This window comes from Aquarana catesbeiana, linkage group LG02 (genome assembly GCF_042186555.1).
Source record: "Aquarana catesbeiana isolate 2022-GZ linkage group LG02, ASM4218655v1, whole genome shotgun sequence".
Classification (NCBI taxonomy): domain Eukaryota; kingdom Metazoa; phylum Chordata; class Amphibia; order Anura; family Ranidae; genus Aquarana; species Aquarana catesbeiana.
The window spans coordinates 187,163,536-187,178,164 of NC_133325.1; the positions used below are offsets into that span (position 1 = coordinate 187,163,536).

General features: G+C 40.0%; 1 protein-coding gene across 2 annotated transcripts in view; it reads left to right on the top strand.

The window, feature by feature from the left end:
• Positions 1–651: 651 nt before the first annotated feature.
• The window catches only part of DHH (desert hedgehog signaling molecule), a 105,165-nt gene continuing 91,187 nt past the window's right edge, over positions 652–14,629 (top strand). The window contains exon 1 of one of the 2 annotated variants that reach the window (XM_073614046.1): positions 652–1,322. In XM_073614046.1, coding sequence (XP_073470147.1) covers positions 1,023–1,322 — 300 coding nt within the window. In that variant the 5' untranslated portion in view covers positions 652–1,022. The remainder of the gene's footprint in view (positions 1,323–14,629) is intronic. The other variant, XM_073614047.1, reaches the window with a different exon arrangement.

Here is a 14,629-nt window from a genome sequence, read left to right on the forward strand (position 1 = left end):
CATAACTGAACCAGAAATTGCAGCAGACTTGCAGAATGTTTGCAAAGAAAGTTGATCTGAAGTCATGCAATGCAGACTTGCTGCAATTGTGCAACAAACTTGTAAAGCCTGACATGTCTAATAATAGCTTAGCACGTCATTTTCAAACTTGCAGCACAATTGCTTGTTATCTGTGAAAGACAAAACTATTTAGAGAAGAGTAAAAGAGGGTTCTAACCCCTGTCAGTTTTTTTTTGCCCATCTATGTCCCATTGGAGAGATTTTCCTTCACTTCTTGTCACCTAGCCAAAACAAGTGAGAAGAAATCCCTCCAAATTGAGGGAATCCCAATGTGTCACCAGAACTAATGTCCCTATTGGAAGGTTTCCCCTATTCTTGTTCTGGTACAACTGAAAATTTGGGATTTTCTTTCACTCTCAGTGATAATTAAATGGTAAATACCTGACAAGGGTGCCAATCCCTCTCCATTCTGTCCGAAACTAAAACCACAATGTTGCCTTTAGTTATACTTTCATTTTCCACAACGAAGTTGGCTACCAGCTGTGCAAAGTGTCCCAATTCCTCTAAATGACATGCTCGTGCACAGGGTAGCCGGGAGCGCGCCTGGTCTCGCAGTATTGGGTAGGGGGGCGTGCCCAGGGGAGGGCGCAGTGCACGTTCCTGTCCCTGTCCCTATATGAAGCTGGCGATGGCCGGGGAGAGGCAATTATCCGGGGCTGTCATAGAGGACGGGAGATGGAATAGAGGAGCGGAGGGGCAACCTAGGAGAGGACATGTCAGGTGCTTGTGCACAGCAAGGTCTACTTACCTGTCACAGGCTGCCCACCCCTCCTCCATGGGCACCTACCTGGATGACTTCCTAACTTCCTCCTGGAGTCCCATAACACAGTGATCCAGTCTCTTCTACTAATCCCCATACATAGAGGCAGGAGCCTTACCTAAACAGCAGGTGCACCAAGAGCAGCCACCTATCCGGGGCTGTGCCAGCCTGGGGTGCCCGGCATGCAGTGAGCAGACAGGAGATGCCCTCTGCCCGGATCGCGGTGCTGCTCACCTGCCTGTGGCTCCTCCTGGTCCCGGTGCGGTGCTGCGGACCTGGCCGGGGGCCGGCGGGTCGGAGACGTTACCTGCGCAAGTTGGTGCCCCTCCGCTACAAGCAATTCGTGCCCAACGTGCCCGAGAAGACCCTGGGGGCAAGCGGCAAGACCGAGGGCAAGATCCGCCGGGACTCCGACAGGTTCAGGGAGCTGGTCCTCAACTACAACCCCGACATCATCTTCAAGGATGAGGAGAACACCATGGCTGACCGGGTCATGACCGAGGTAGGTGGCCACCGGAGAAGAGCCCTGATACCTACCTAGATACATCATCCATACATCACTACTGAGGACAGGTTCACCTATGGGAGGGGACAGCTACCTGCCTATCTATCTATCTATCTATCTATCTATCTATCTATCTATCTATCTATCTATCTTGTATTATTTTATCTATCTATCTATCTATCTATCTATCTATCTATCTATCTATCCATCTGTCTTGTATTATTTTATCTATCTATCTATCTATCTATCTATCTATCTATCTATCTATCTATATATCTATCTATCTTATAGTATATCTATATATATATAGATATATCTATATATATATAGATATATCTATATATATAGATATATATAGATATCTATATATATCTATATATATAGATATCTATAGATATCTATATATATAGATATATATATATATACCTTTTTAACACGGAGGAACCCTTTTTTAACAAGTGGCATGATGGATGTGACATGCGTTACAATATGCAGGTCAACCCCACCAGAGACTATAAATCCACTCTTTAGTAATTCATTACTTGATTTAACTTATTCATTAATTACTCAATTTTTTTAAATTAAATAACATCTCAATTTTATTTATTCGGTAATTTATTCGGTAATCATGTAACTTTTTTTTTTTTATTAATTAACTACTCCATTTTATTTATTTATGAATGCCTTTTTTTTTATTAATTATTTGTTCCATTTTATTTATTCTTTAATGGTTCAATTTTTTTTTTTAATTGTTAATAACTCAATTTTATTTATTTGTTAATGACTCAAATTTTTTTCTCAATTTTTATTTATTTATTTATTCATTCATGACTTGATTTTTTTTTTATTAATTATTTACTCAATTTTATTTATTCATTATTGACTCCATTTTTTAAAATGACTCAATTACTCAATATTTTTCACCTTAATGTTGTGTGTCTTTCGTTTACATATTGCACTTTTCCACTGTTTGTCAATAAAGACACACAGACACACAAAGTTAATTAAGTGAAACAAAGTTCTTCTTTTAATTGAGTAATTAAAAGGACACTAAAACTTTCTTTTTTTTTTCATTCCATTTAAGTATTTATTCTATGTCCAAAAGTGTATTTTGTATTGCTTTTGGCGTTTCCCTTTTTTGCTGCTGTGATACAGTTTCCTGTTAGAGGGTGGCTATGTTTGTTCTCCATGGTCCCACAGTACGTAGGAACACAACCACCCTCTCTTGAGATGGACTAAGGACTTATGGACTATTGATTATGGGATTTGTAGTGTGCATAGAGCAGTGCACAAGACCACAGCTGACAAAAGTGAGAGGAAAAATGAGAGGTTTGGGAGCTCACAGAGGATGTTGCAAGCAGGTAGAAAAACACAGCAATAAAATGATGTAATAAACAAATAGATCAAAGTGCCACTAAGTAGTGGATGTGTAATGTTGGTTTTTGGAGAATAAAGATATGTTTAGTGTAACTTTATTAAATAAAGAGTGAAATTATATTCCCTAATGGCTTTGACATACATATTGTAATCACATCCATTATGCCACTTATAACTTATTGATATACCCCAGGTACAGAGAAAAAGAGATTAAGTCATTTTCTGAAAAATTACACCTCCTGATAGTAATATATTTGGAGGAACCATTATAATAACTTTCAGATCTCACAGACCTAGTAGTTAGACTTATATGTACAGCTCATAGTGCATTAGTGTAGGTTGGGATACAGGAATAAATAAAAGAATAAATGTACCATATTTGACACCCAGGGCTGCTCTATATGACAAAATGATTTGTTGTTGGTGATCCATGACACGCTCCCTTAGATCGCTGGTAATTGGAAAGAACGCCCCTTTCATTGGTAGTCAGTGGGAAGAATGTGCCTTATATTGGTGGTCAGTGGAAAGTATACTCCTTACATTGGTGGTCAATGGGAAGAATGCTCTTTATATTGGTGATTAGTGGAAAGAATACTTCTTACATTGGTGACCAGTGGGAAGATTGTTCCTTACCTCATTGGTCAATGGGAAGAATGCTACTGACATTGGTGATCAGTGGGAAGAATGTTACTTACATCATTGGAATTGCTGTTTACATTGCTGGCGGGGGGGGGGGGGGGGTGTACCTTACATTGGTGTTCATTGGAAAGTATGCTCCCTAAATTGGTGGTCAGTGGGAAGAAGGTTCCTTACATCGGTGGTCAATAGGAGGAATGTTCTTACATTGGGGGTCAGTGGAAAGAATGTTCCTTATGTCGGTGGTCAATGGGAAGAATGCTCCTTATATTGGTGATCAGTGGAATGAATGCTCCTTACATTGGTGATCAGTGGGAAGAATGTTCCTTACATTGGTGATCAGTGGGATGAATGCTCCTTACATTGGTGATCAGTGGGAAGAATGTTCCTTACATTGGTGATCAGTGGGAAGAATGTTCCTTACATTGGTGGTCAAGGGGAAGAATGTTCCTTACATTAGTGGTCTATGGGATGCATGTTCCTTACATTGGTGATCAGTGGGAGGAATGCTCTTACATTGGTGGTCAGTGGGAAGAATGTTCCATATATTGGAGAAATGTTCCTTACATTGATGATCAGTGGGAGGAATGTTCTTACATTGGTGGTCAGTGGGAATAATATTCCTTACATTGGTGGTCAGGGGAAAGTATGCTCCTTACACTGGTGGTCAGTGGGGAGAATGCTCTTTACATTGCTGGCAGGGGGAAAATGTACCTTACATTGGTGTTCATTGGAAAGTATGCTCCTTACATCGGTGATCAGTATGAAGAAGGTTCCTTACATCAGTGGGTGATAGGAGGAATGCGCTTACATTGGTAGTCAGTGGGAAGAATGTTCCTTATGTCTGTGGTCAATGGGAAGAATGCTCCTTACATTGGTGATCAGTGGGAGGAATGCTCTTACATTGGTGGTCAGTGGGAATAATATTCCTTACATTGGTGGTCAGTGGAAAGTATGCTCCTTACATTGGTGGTTGGTGGAGAGAATGCTCTTTAGATTGGTGGTCAGTGGGAAGAATGCTCCTTATATTGCTGGCAGGGGGAAAATAAACCTTACGTTGGTGTTCATTAGAAAGTATGCTCCTTACATTGGTGGTCAATGGGAAGAATGCTCTTACATTGGTGGTCAGTGGGAAGTATGTTCCTTACGTCAGTGGTCAGTGGGAAGAATGCTCCTTACATTGGTGATTAGTGGGAAGAATGCTCCTTACATTGGTGGTCAGTGGTAAGTATGTTCCTTACGTCAGTGGTCAGTGGGAAGAATTCTCCTTACATTGGTGATCAGTGGGAAGAATGTTCCTTACATTTGTGGTCTATGGGAAGCATGCTCCTTACATTTGTAATCAGTGGGAGGAATGTGCTTACATTGGTGGTCAGTGGGAATAATATTTCTTACATTGGTGGTCAGTGGGAGATATGCTCTTACATTGGTGGTCAGTGGGAAGAATATTCCTTACATTGGTGGTCAGTGTGAAGAATACTGCTTCTGTTGATGGTCAGTGGGGAGAATCCTCCTTACATTGGTGGTCAGTGGGAAGAATGTTGCTTACATTGGTGATCAGTGGGAAGAATGTTCCTTACATTGGTGGTCAGTGGGAAGAATGTTCCTTACATTGGTGATCAGTGGGAAGAATGTTCCTTTCATTGGTGGTCAGTGGGAAGAATACTAATTTGCAAGACTTTTAATAAAGAAAAATTGGGAAGAATATCCATACTACAGATAGCTAGAAAGATCAATTCTATCAGTGGTTATTTACATGAGTGGTAAGAATTGTTGATTCCATTGCTCAAGGAAACCTCAGGAGGAACCGGTCTGACTTTTGATGCAACTTTGGTCCAGAGAATGTAAAGTGAGATCAAAGTCGCATTGGAAATCTTTCGACTTTGGAAACACGCTAATGTAAAGGGAGCCTTAGTATAGCAGTGTTCTGGGACTAGACAAAAATTAAAATTTGATTCATCATACAAAACAGAATAAACTAACCAAATAAACTGAGGACTCCAGAGACAGTGTTCTCCTTCCACAGGTAATGAACATCTAGAGGTTGCAGAACCCTTATCCATAGACATAAGATACCCATTTGAATAAACCTGTAGTTTGATGTAATTTATTCATCTAAGATAAATCGCCTGCATTTTTTAGTAAATCAATGGTTTTGACAGACCAGTGTAACTAGAAAGATCAATGGGTTGGATTGGGAATGTTTTGGGTGTTTTCCATTGCCTAAATGTTTGGCATGTGTATGTTTAAACGTTAGAAATGACCGCACACAGTACGCATGCACATTTCCTGTACCTGGAAGCAATGTTTCCGCATTATCTGATACCATCTCATGCATATTTTGCAAGTGTAGAAATTCTCTGTAGAGGAAGTCATTTGCTTGGAACCTTTGTTCTAAAATGTGTCTAGAAAGTGCAGTTTTTTGTCTATGGCTATTATATGGAGACACGTAGATATATCAGGATGGTTGGCTCTTCAGGCATGAACCTCCAGCCATTTTGCTGACCAGTGCTTTTCTAAAATCAAACCCAGGCACTCCTGTTTATTCTTATTGAGAGGGGAATTGTAAAGAGTGAAGGAGATCAGGCCATATATAGCAGAACAGGTTTTTCATTCTGGCTGATCATTTTTTTCTCTAAGAATGATCCGCCTGTGGTCTTTATTGTCCATGAGCAGGGTTATGGGTACAGATTTTCCTGGAACTGTCAATGGTATGTTAGTTGTATACTTTTCTTTCTTCTGTTTATTTAATCAACATTCAAAATATTACTGTTAGCAGTTGTATATTTGTTACATAATGCTGTTTCCCCCCAGTAACGTTTTAAAATTGATCAGGAAGATGCAAGAGTGTCTTCCTTTTTTTTGTTTGAGGACTGGTTCACATCACAGTTTCTACTTTCCAGATGTGTCTGAATGCGTGTTTTTGATGTGTTTTTTGATGGGTTCCGGTGTGTTTTTCATGTGTCCTGGTGCGTTCCCCCCCTTTTTATTTCTTCATCTCAGTTGAGGACAATTGTGGACATGTATGTTCTGGTGCGTTTTGCCACGTTCCAGATGTGTTCCATACAGAAAAAAACACATGTTCTACTTTTGTTGACTGCAATGGAATGCACTGCACTGGTGGGAACTAGGACCATTGAAATCAATGTTTAAACAATGTCCATGGGTTTTTGTTGCAGAATAAAAACGCACTGCACTGTATGCGGCATGAACCAGCCCTCAATGCTGTGGATTGGCATCCTAATTTTTAGTTGATATAGGAATAGCTGTAAGTGATCTCTGTGACATAAGACAAGAGGTGTGCGTTCTGAATTATTTTTTGGCCAGTGTGGCTGACAAGAGACTAATAGCATGTTAGGATTGAAGGGAACACTCCAGAGTGTTTCACAATTACACCTGATACAGGGATAGAGTGGGGAAGGATAAGAACCCCTGTTGATTTTTTACTGCTATCCAGAGCTTCATTAGAGAGATTCCCCCTCCTTTCCTGTTCAACATTTTACCAAGTGAGCAGAACTCTCCAACAGCAATGCAGAAATAGAAGCACTTTTTTCTTTAGTACAATAGAGGAAGGGAGAACCCCTGACATGTTTTTATTTCTGTCTGTGCCACTACCTGATGTAAATTGGTGAAGTGAGGAAAAATTCCTCCATGCCCTGGATAGCAGTAAAATCCAGACTGGGATTCTAATCTTTCCCCACTCTAAAATTAGAAGAAAATTTTTGGCTTGACATATACTTTAGGCACCTTTCACACAGATGGACCAAACGGGTCCGTCTGTAAGTTTTTGCCAGCAGACACGATCGGACCATCCATTGCTCTCTATGGAGCGGCGGATGTCAACGGACATATGTCCAATGACACCCGCTGACATCCGATCCAATCCTTTCTGATAAAAACTGGAGGATGGGGATCCCTTCCCTATCCATCTGGTGGAGCGGATCAGATGACAGTCGGATGGAAACGGACAGGCGGTCCATTTCCATCTTAACCATCTTGGTGGTTAGCGTGCCTGCAGCTGTTGGGACACCTTAGAGTAAAGGCTGTGGGGTAGCCCTATAGCATGGAGGGAGCCAATAGAAGTGAGGGATTAGGTAAGTAAAAGTCCTTTTTACTAGTACTGGTACCTAGGCATAAACAAGCCTTTACCCTTGCCCAACGGGGGAAGCTCCACTGCATTGGTTTTTTTTTATTTTCTCTGGCGTTCAGCTTTAAACATTTTGCATTGTACATTTAATGCAAAATGTAAATGCACGTAAGACTTCATCTGGAAAAAAATGCTGTTTGGTTTTGGGCACAAGTTCACAAAAGGTTATTTTGCGTACAGGAGCGTAAATGTGCATATGCTTATACATGTGTAAAATTCTTTCTCATGTTCTAGCTGCCGGGGTTGCAATTTATGTGTTTAGGTTGGTATATACTGGTATATACTGGCATATACATGCATAGGCATATAATTTACTGCACTCAAAACTAACGTTTCTTTAATTACAGCTCCAAATACATCATTGTATTAGGGATCTTTACACGGTGCATTGTTCCATAAACAACTATGCAACCCTTTAAAAAAAAAACGATATGGGTATAAACATGTCTTTTTTTGCCCATGCGCAAGAGGTCTAAAACAGGGAATGTGAAGCTCAAGCAGTAGCAGGGGCAACAGGAGCATTCCAACATGTGCACTGCATACATCATGGATACCCCATGCTTTATGGTGGCTGTATAGTCAAGGAGCCAAAGTCACTTGGCAAAGCTGGCAGAAAGAAAACTATTAACTTTTTTAGCTGACTGTTTGTAAGGGTGGCATTCTTTCTTTTGCCCACCTATGTACGTGGAATTTTTGCCATTACCCCCCAATTAATTCGTTTTAGTAAGGGTTCCCCTGAGACCTGCAAATTATTTTATGGGTTCCTCTGGGGTAATACAGTTGAGAAAGGCTGTGTTAGTTGGTTACTACAACCATTTTATGTGTTTGCTAAATGTTATCTGATTTTAAATTCTTTATAGTAGGACAGGTGTACAAACATCAGCTGGCTGAGATTGTACGGTTGTATGTACACTCAGCAGGTACTGCTTGTGTGCATCTGATTGTTTGGCTGCCTGTTGGATGATGTTTGCTCTCTCAGTGTCTTGCTTTGAACTGTAAAGGAGAATTTGGATTGTGTACAATCAAGGGAAACTCCAGACAGATTTAATTTCAAAATGATGTGTGTGCTGTTTTCCTGAGCTCACATTTTATACATACAGTGTATGAAAGTAAAAATAATGTATGCAAAATTTGGGGCCTGTGTGCAAACCGTGTAGTTGAATCTAGCAGTGCACTTCCAACTTCTCATCAAAGGCAGTGATTACAGAAATGCATATACTACTGGGAATAAATTGGTAATTGGTTAATATGTAGGTAGGGTGAACATGTCATTGGTGCTACTGTTTAAAAATGAATTCAAGGTAGGGCAATTTCTACATTCAGCTTGGACCAATGTAAGCGATAATGCGCCATACCTGTGGGATCCCAGTGCAAACTGGAATTCACTGTAGGTGGCACGGCTACTACAATGATCTCTGGCCAGGTGGCTGCCCTGCTGCATTGTGCACACGGGAAGTCACTCGCTCGGCGTGGGCACTATTTAGGGAACACTGTATTTTCTCAATAAATGCAAAGTGTTCTCTAATTGGAGGTGGTGATGAGGTGGGGCGGTAACATTACAATCTCCAACTGAGTGAGAGACTCTCTAAAGCTTCAACAGGGATCCCACAAGTATGGTGTATACATACTTATATTGGGCCAAGTTGGATCAAAGATGCAAAAATTGCAATACCTGAACCATATTTAAAGTGTCACTAAACCCACATCATAAAAAACCTATTAATAAATGGTGTATTACATGCTGTTCATACTCACTCAGCCACTATGAGATTTGTTTTCTGTATTGTGCAAAAAAACTAGTTGATCCTACTGTTCTGTATCTCCCCCTTCTGTCTCCAATGTCCTTAATTCAGCTAGGGAGTTTGCAGCTGTGGTGGCAACTCTGCACATGCTCAGTTTTCAGTGAATTTCTGTGCTGAACATTTCCTCTCTATCACATCTGAGCAGCCTATGTGACTATAGAGTCACACATATGGGCGTATTCACATTAAAATACAGCCCGCTCCCTCCCTCCTCCTTCATGCCCACTAACCAGCTAAACACAATGGGGGGCGAGATATTACATGTAGATTGATGGAGACTTCACCTCCCTCTTATTCTAAGACATAGGCTGGAGGGGTGTGACACAGCCTGTGACTGGCAGAAATTCGCCCACACCATGTTTTTGCCAAAAAATAATAAAGATTTGATTTCAAATATATATTTGTATGACAATATAAAACAGTTTCTTGATAATAATTATTTATTTTTACTCTGTATTCCAAAGGCTGTTTTTTTATTTTGAACATGTGACCAGCAGCAGAGGACTAGACACTCCTCCTGCTTATAATTCCCTGCAGACCGGATGGGAAAGATCTGGGTCATGTGACAGCTGTATATTGATTAGGGAAAAGGTGCTTAGATGTTTTTGTTTATTAAAATAATTACAGTGCCATCATCCATATACAGAAATAGAAAAGACAATGTTAATTAAACAGTGTGCATTTAGTATCACTTTAAGGATGGTTGATGTCCTGTTTAATGATCACCTTCAGTTTTGCCATACAGGTGTTATTTCAATGAATTTGGAGCATCTGTGTCACAATCTACTGTGTGGGGTAGAAGGGAGAGTTGCACTGTACTGTAAGAAAACAGATTTCTGTGAGAAGCCATCTGGCTGCTGAGAAACATTGTTGAGTCCTTATTGTTCTCTGCTGAGCGAATGAAGATAAGCACCTTCCTATGGGGAGTTTATTTGACATTCTAAATCAATTGGTCAGATTGCTTTTTTACATAACTGGCTAATTTTAGGTATAGCTTTTATTCACCCCGGGCATTAATAACTCCAAGTTAAAGCACAGCACCAGTCAAAAAATCATTGCTGACCCTCCGTGGGTTGAGTGTGTGTGGCATGCCTTTCATTTCCATTTTTGCACATGAAAGGCCGCCTGGAGTTTGCCAAAAGGCAGCTGAAGGACTCTCAGGCCATCAGAAACAAAATTCTCTGGTCTGATGAAACAAAGATTGAACTCTTTGACCTAAATGGCAAGCGTTATGTCTGGAGGAAACCAGGTACTGCTCATCACCTGGCCGATACCATCCCTACAGTGAAGCATGGTGGTGGCAGCATCATGCTGTGGGGATGTTTTTCAGCGGCAGGATCTGAGAGACTAGTCAGGATTGAGGGAAAGATGAATTCAGCAATGTACAGAGACATCCTTGAAGAAAACCTGCTCCAGAGCGCTCTGGTAGTCAGACTGGGAGGAAGGTTCATCTTCCGACAGGACAACAACCCTAAGCACACAGCCCATATAACAAAGGAGCGGCTATGGGACAACTCTGTGGATGTCCTTGAGTGGCCCAGCCAGAGCCCAGACCTGAACCCGATTGAATATCTTTGGAGAGATCAGAAAATGGCTGTGCACCGACGCTCCCCATCCAACTTGATGGAGCTTGAGAGGTCCTGCGAGGAAGAATGGGAGGAACTGCCCAAAAATATGTGTGCCAAGCTTGTAGCATCATACTCAAAAAGACTTGGGGCTGTAATTGGTGCTAAAGGTGCTTCAAACAAGTATTGTGCAAAGGCTGTGAACACTTGTGTATATGTGATTTTTTTCATTTTTTATTTTAAATAAATTTGCAAAGATTGCGAACAAACTTCTTTCATGTTGTCATTATGGGGTATTGTTTGTAGAATTTTGAGGAAAATAAGGAATTTAATCAATGTTGGAATAAGGCTGTAACATAACATAATGTGGAAAAAGTGAAGCGCTGTGAATACTTTACAGATGCACTATAGTTATATATAAAGCTTCTCAACTGAAAGAATAGATTAATTATAATAAAAGTACATGCTTTTCTATAATTCACATTTACATTTTGTATTTCTAAAATGTGTTATACAATCAAATATGCCATGTCTAACATAATTTTTTAAAGCGGGGTTCCACCCAAATTTTGAACATTATCTCTATGCATTCTCTTCCTTGCCTAGATGCTGACATGCTGTGTAAAAAAATTTAAATCGCCGTAATTACCTTTTTTTTTCTAATCTTCTTAGCACTTCCTGGTTTTCCTCCCATGGGAGTAGGCGTGTTTCTAGCCTCTCCCAGACCTCCCACAGTCCCCTGGGAGCTAGTCTCAGGCTTCCCAGCATGCATTGTGCAACAGCGTCATCACAACATCTCGGTGAATGCTGGGAGCACAGCATTCACTGCATACAGGAAATACATGCTTGTGGGCTTCAAATGCCCACAGTGAAGATGGAAACCGCCTTCAGTGAATTTTATAAGTTATTCTTTACAACAAAATCGGACACAGGCGGACTTATTACACAGAACATGTGAGTAGATAATCATGAGAAGAAAAGTTTGTGAATGAACTCCAAAAAAAAAAAAACGATAGATAGGTGGACCCCCGCTTTAAGCTATTGATAAATATAACTGCAAAATGAAAAAAAACAGCAGTATGTAAAAAAACACAGGAGCACTAATGTGCCTGGGGGAAAATGGATGTATATAGAAAGGGTTCTTTACCGTAAGAGCTGTGAAAATGTTGAAATAGTCTTACAATAGTTACAGTAATTGTAGCCAGCTGCTTGTACAAAAAACTGAAAGTGCTTTAAATGCACAAAATGTGTACGGAAACTACTAATAATAAGAAATAACATTGTAGAATGTTGATCCAGGACGTTCCAGCTGCCTTTGGGGATCAGAAATAGTTTTTCCCTGTTAAATCAAGTTAGACCTCTCCTTATAAGAGTTTTTGCCTTACTCTTTATCGGCTATGGTTCCTTGAGAATGCAAGGTTTTTGGTTGACCATGACGGATTTTTAATTATTAGGAAAAGTTGCAATATTATTTCTACTAATAATCAACTGTGTTTTAAGGTGATGATAATAACAACAGTAATAATGCTACCTAAAGTGTGCGTTACCCCAACATTTTATATTCCTGATATGTGCCTGCTGTACCATGTATCCTGTTCCTGTTTGTATTGCTTTCTTTGTGTGAAATACATGGTGATCCTGCCAGCCCCTCTGCTTTCCTTACATACACAAACATGTTATTTTGCAACAAGGGAAATACTGTATGGACATGGAAACCTAAGATGATAGAGAACCATTGGTTATCATGTTTTTCAGAGTGAGAGGGTAGGTAAGTGGGGGAAGGTTAGATGAGGCAATATGAGGATGTAGAGTCTATTGGGTATGAGTGATATGGATGGAGAAACGGGTAGGTGGGGGGAAATGAAGGAGAAAGGAAAGAGGGAGAAAGGAAAGAGGCAGAAAGAAAGAGAATGGAGTAGAGTAAGAAAGTAAAAAAGCATGGTTTCAGAAATCTGTCTTGTATTCGGTCTAGAACAGCCTTGTGTCGAGTTATAAGAGTGGTACACTGTAGAATTTATTAAATTAAGCCAAAAGAACTTGTCTTCTGGAATTTTTCTTCTTGGTGACAACGTCTTCATTGAGCATGATTTCATTATTCTGGGAAAGCCATTGTTCTATTGTAGAAAAATGGGTTGGCTTCCTCAGGTCGGCATACACACTCTTGCTGCACTTATTAAACAAATTACGAGAGAGTAGAGGAATGGGATTATAACTGTGCTATCAACAACTGAATCATAGCAAATTGAATAAAATATCATTTCTTTTTAAGAAAGAAATTTCTTTTCAAGAAAGAAATTTCCTTTTAAGAAAGAAATTATATTTTATTCAATTTGCTATCCTATAATTCAGTTGTTGATAGCACCGTTATAATCCTATTCCTCTACATTTACAATTTAATTTACCGGGATGAGGTGCATGACATTATAGAGCCACTCAGATTATACTCTTTAGTCTAAATTACGAGAGAGTTTTTAGAGAGAAAATTGTCCGGGTGTAGATAAACTATGGGGTCATCTTCTAAGTTGACAAGGATTATCATGGCTCACTTTTAACAAAATCAATTTTGTTTAGGGCAGCCTTAGACGATATGGAGGATAGCTCTCTCCTGATTCTAACATCTCTAACATTGTGGAGATACTTACAGGTAAATTTGATGTAGGACCGCTGATGTTCTGTACCACCTGGCCAATAAGTTATACCAGATTCTTGGTATTAATTGGAGATCGAGGATTTATGAGTAAACCAAAGAACCCCGTGTATTTCCAGTTTCCAGTGTCTTATCCAGTTTAGATTTCCATCTCTGCAAGTATAGGAAATTTGCCATGGTTTACTTGCTTGCTAGAATCAAGTGTAAAGTAGAACAAGTGTGGCAGATCAGCGTGGAACCAACACATCATAGTTCAAATAGTGTAAAAGGGCAGAAGAATGACTTCTTATTTTTAGGAATTGACACCAAATAGTGACCTATTTGTAATGATCTCCAGTCATCTAAATCTTGGTGGCATTGATCCTTTGTCTTTGTTAAGAAATTCATTGTTGAACATGACACAAGGGCAATATTTTGGAAGAAATTGCTATTAGGAACAATGGCATTTCACGTAATTACTTAAAGCGTAACTTCAGTCATTTTTCACACTGATTTTTTTTGAATGGCTTAAAGACATGGGTTGTTGTATCGTAAAAATATTTATTAAACCACTGCATGTGTACTTAACATGCATTATGTGCTTCATTTTAAAAAGGTTTTATTGCATGGACCAGCGGAATTTACTGCATCAACATTATATAATTGATCAGTGTATGTAAAACTAATTTTACAAAGATTTAACTACCTTCTGGTCATAATTGTGAGGTCCCTATAGGAAGCAAACAAATTAAAGTGTTACTAAAGTCTCAGTTTATTTTTCTTTAAAAATAACAAACATGTTATACTTACTAGCTCTCTGTAATGCTTTTTGCACAGAGAAGCCTGTATCTTCTTTTTCTCTGCTCCTTCACTGGTGCTTCTGGCCCTTCCCTCCTGCCGTGTGCCCCCATGGCATGCAGCTTGCCATTGGGGCATCCAAGCCAAGCTGCTGCTCCGTGTGTCCATTCAGACACGTACCCACGGTTCGGCCCGCCCCCCCTCTCTCTCCTCATTGACTTTGACAGCAGCAGGAGCCAACAGCGCTGTCCTGCTGTCTCAGCCAATGAGGAGGGAGAGTCCCGGACAGCCGAGAATCTTGTGCAACATCGCTAGATTGAGATGGGGCTCAGGTTAGTATTAGGCCTCATTCA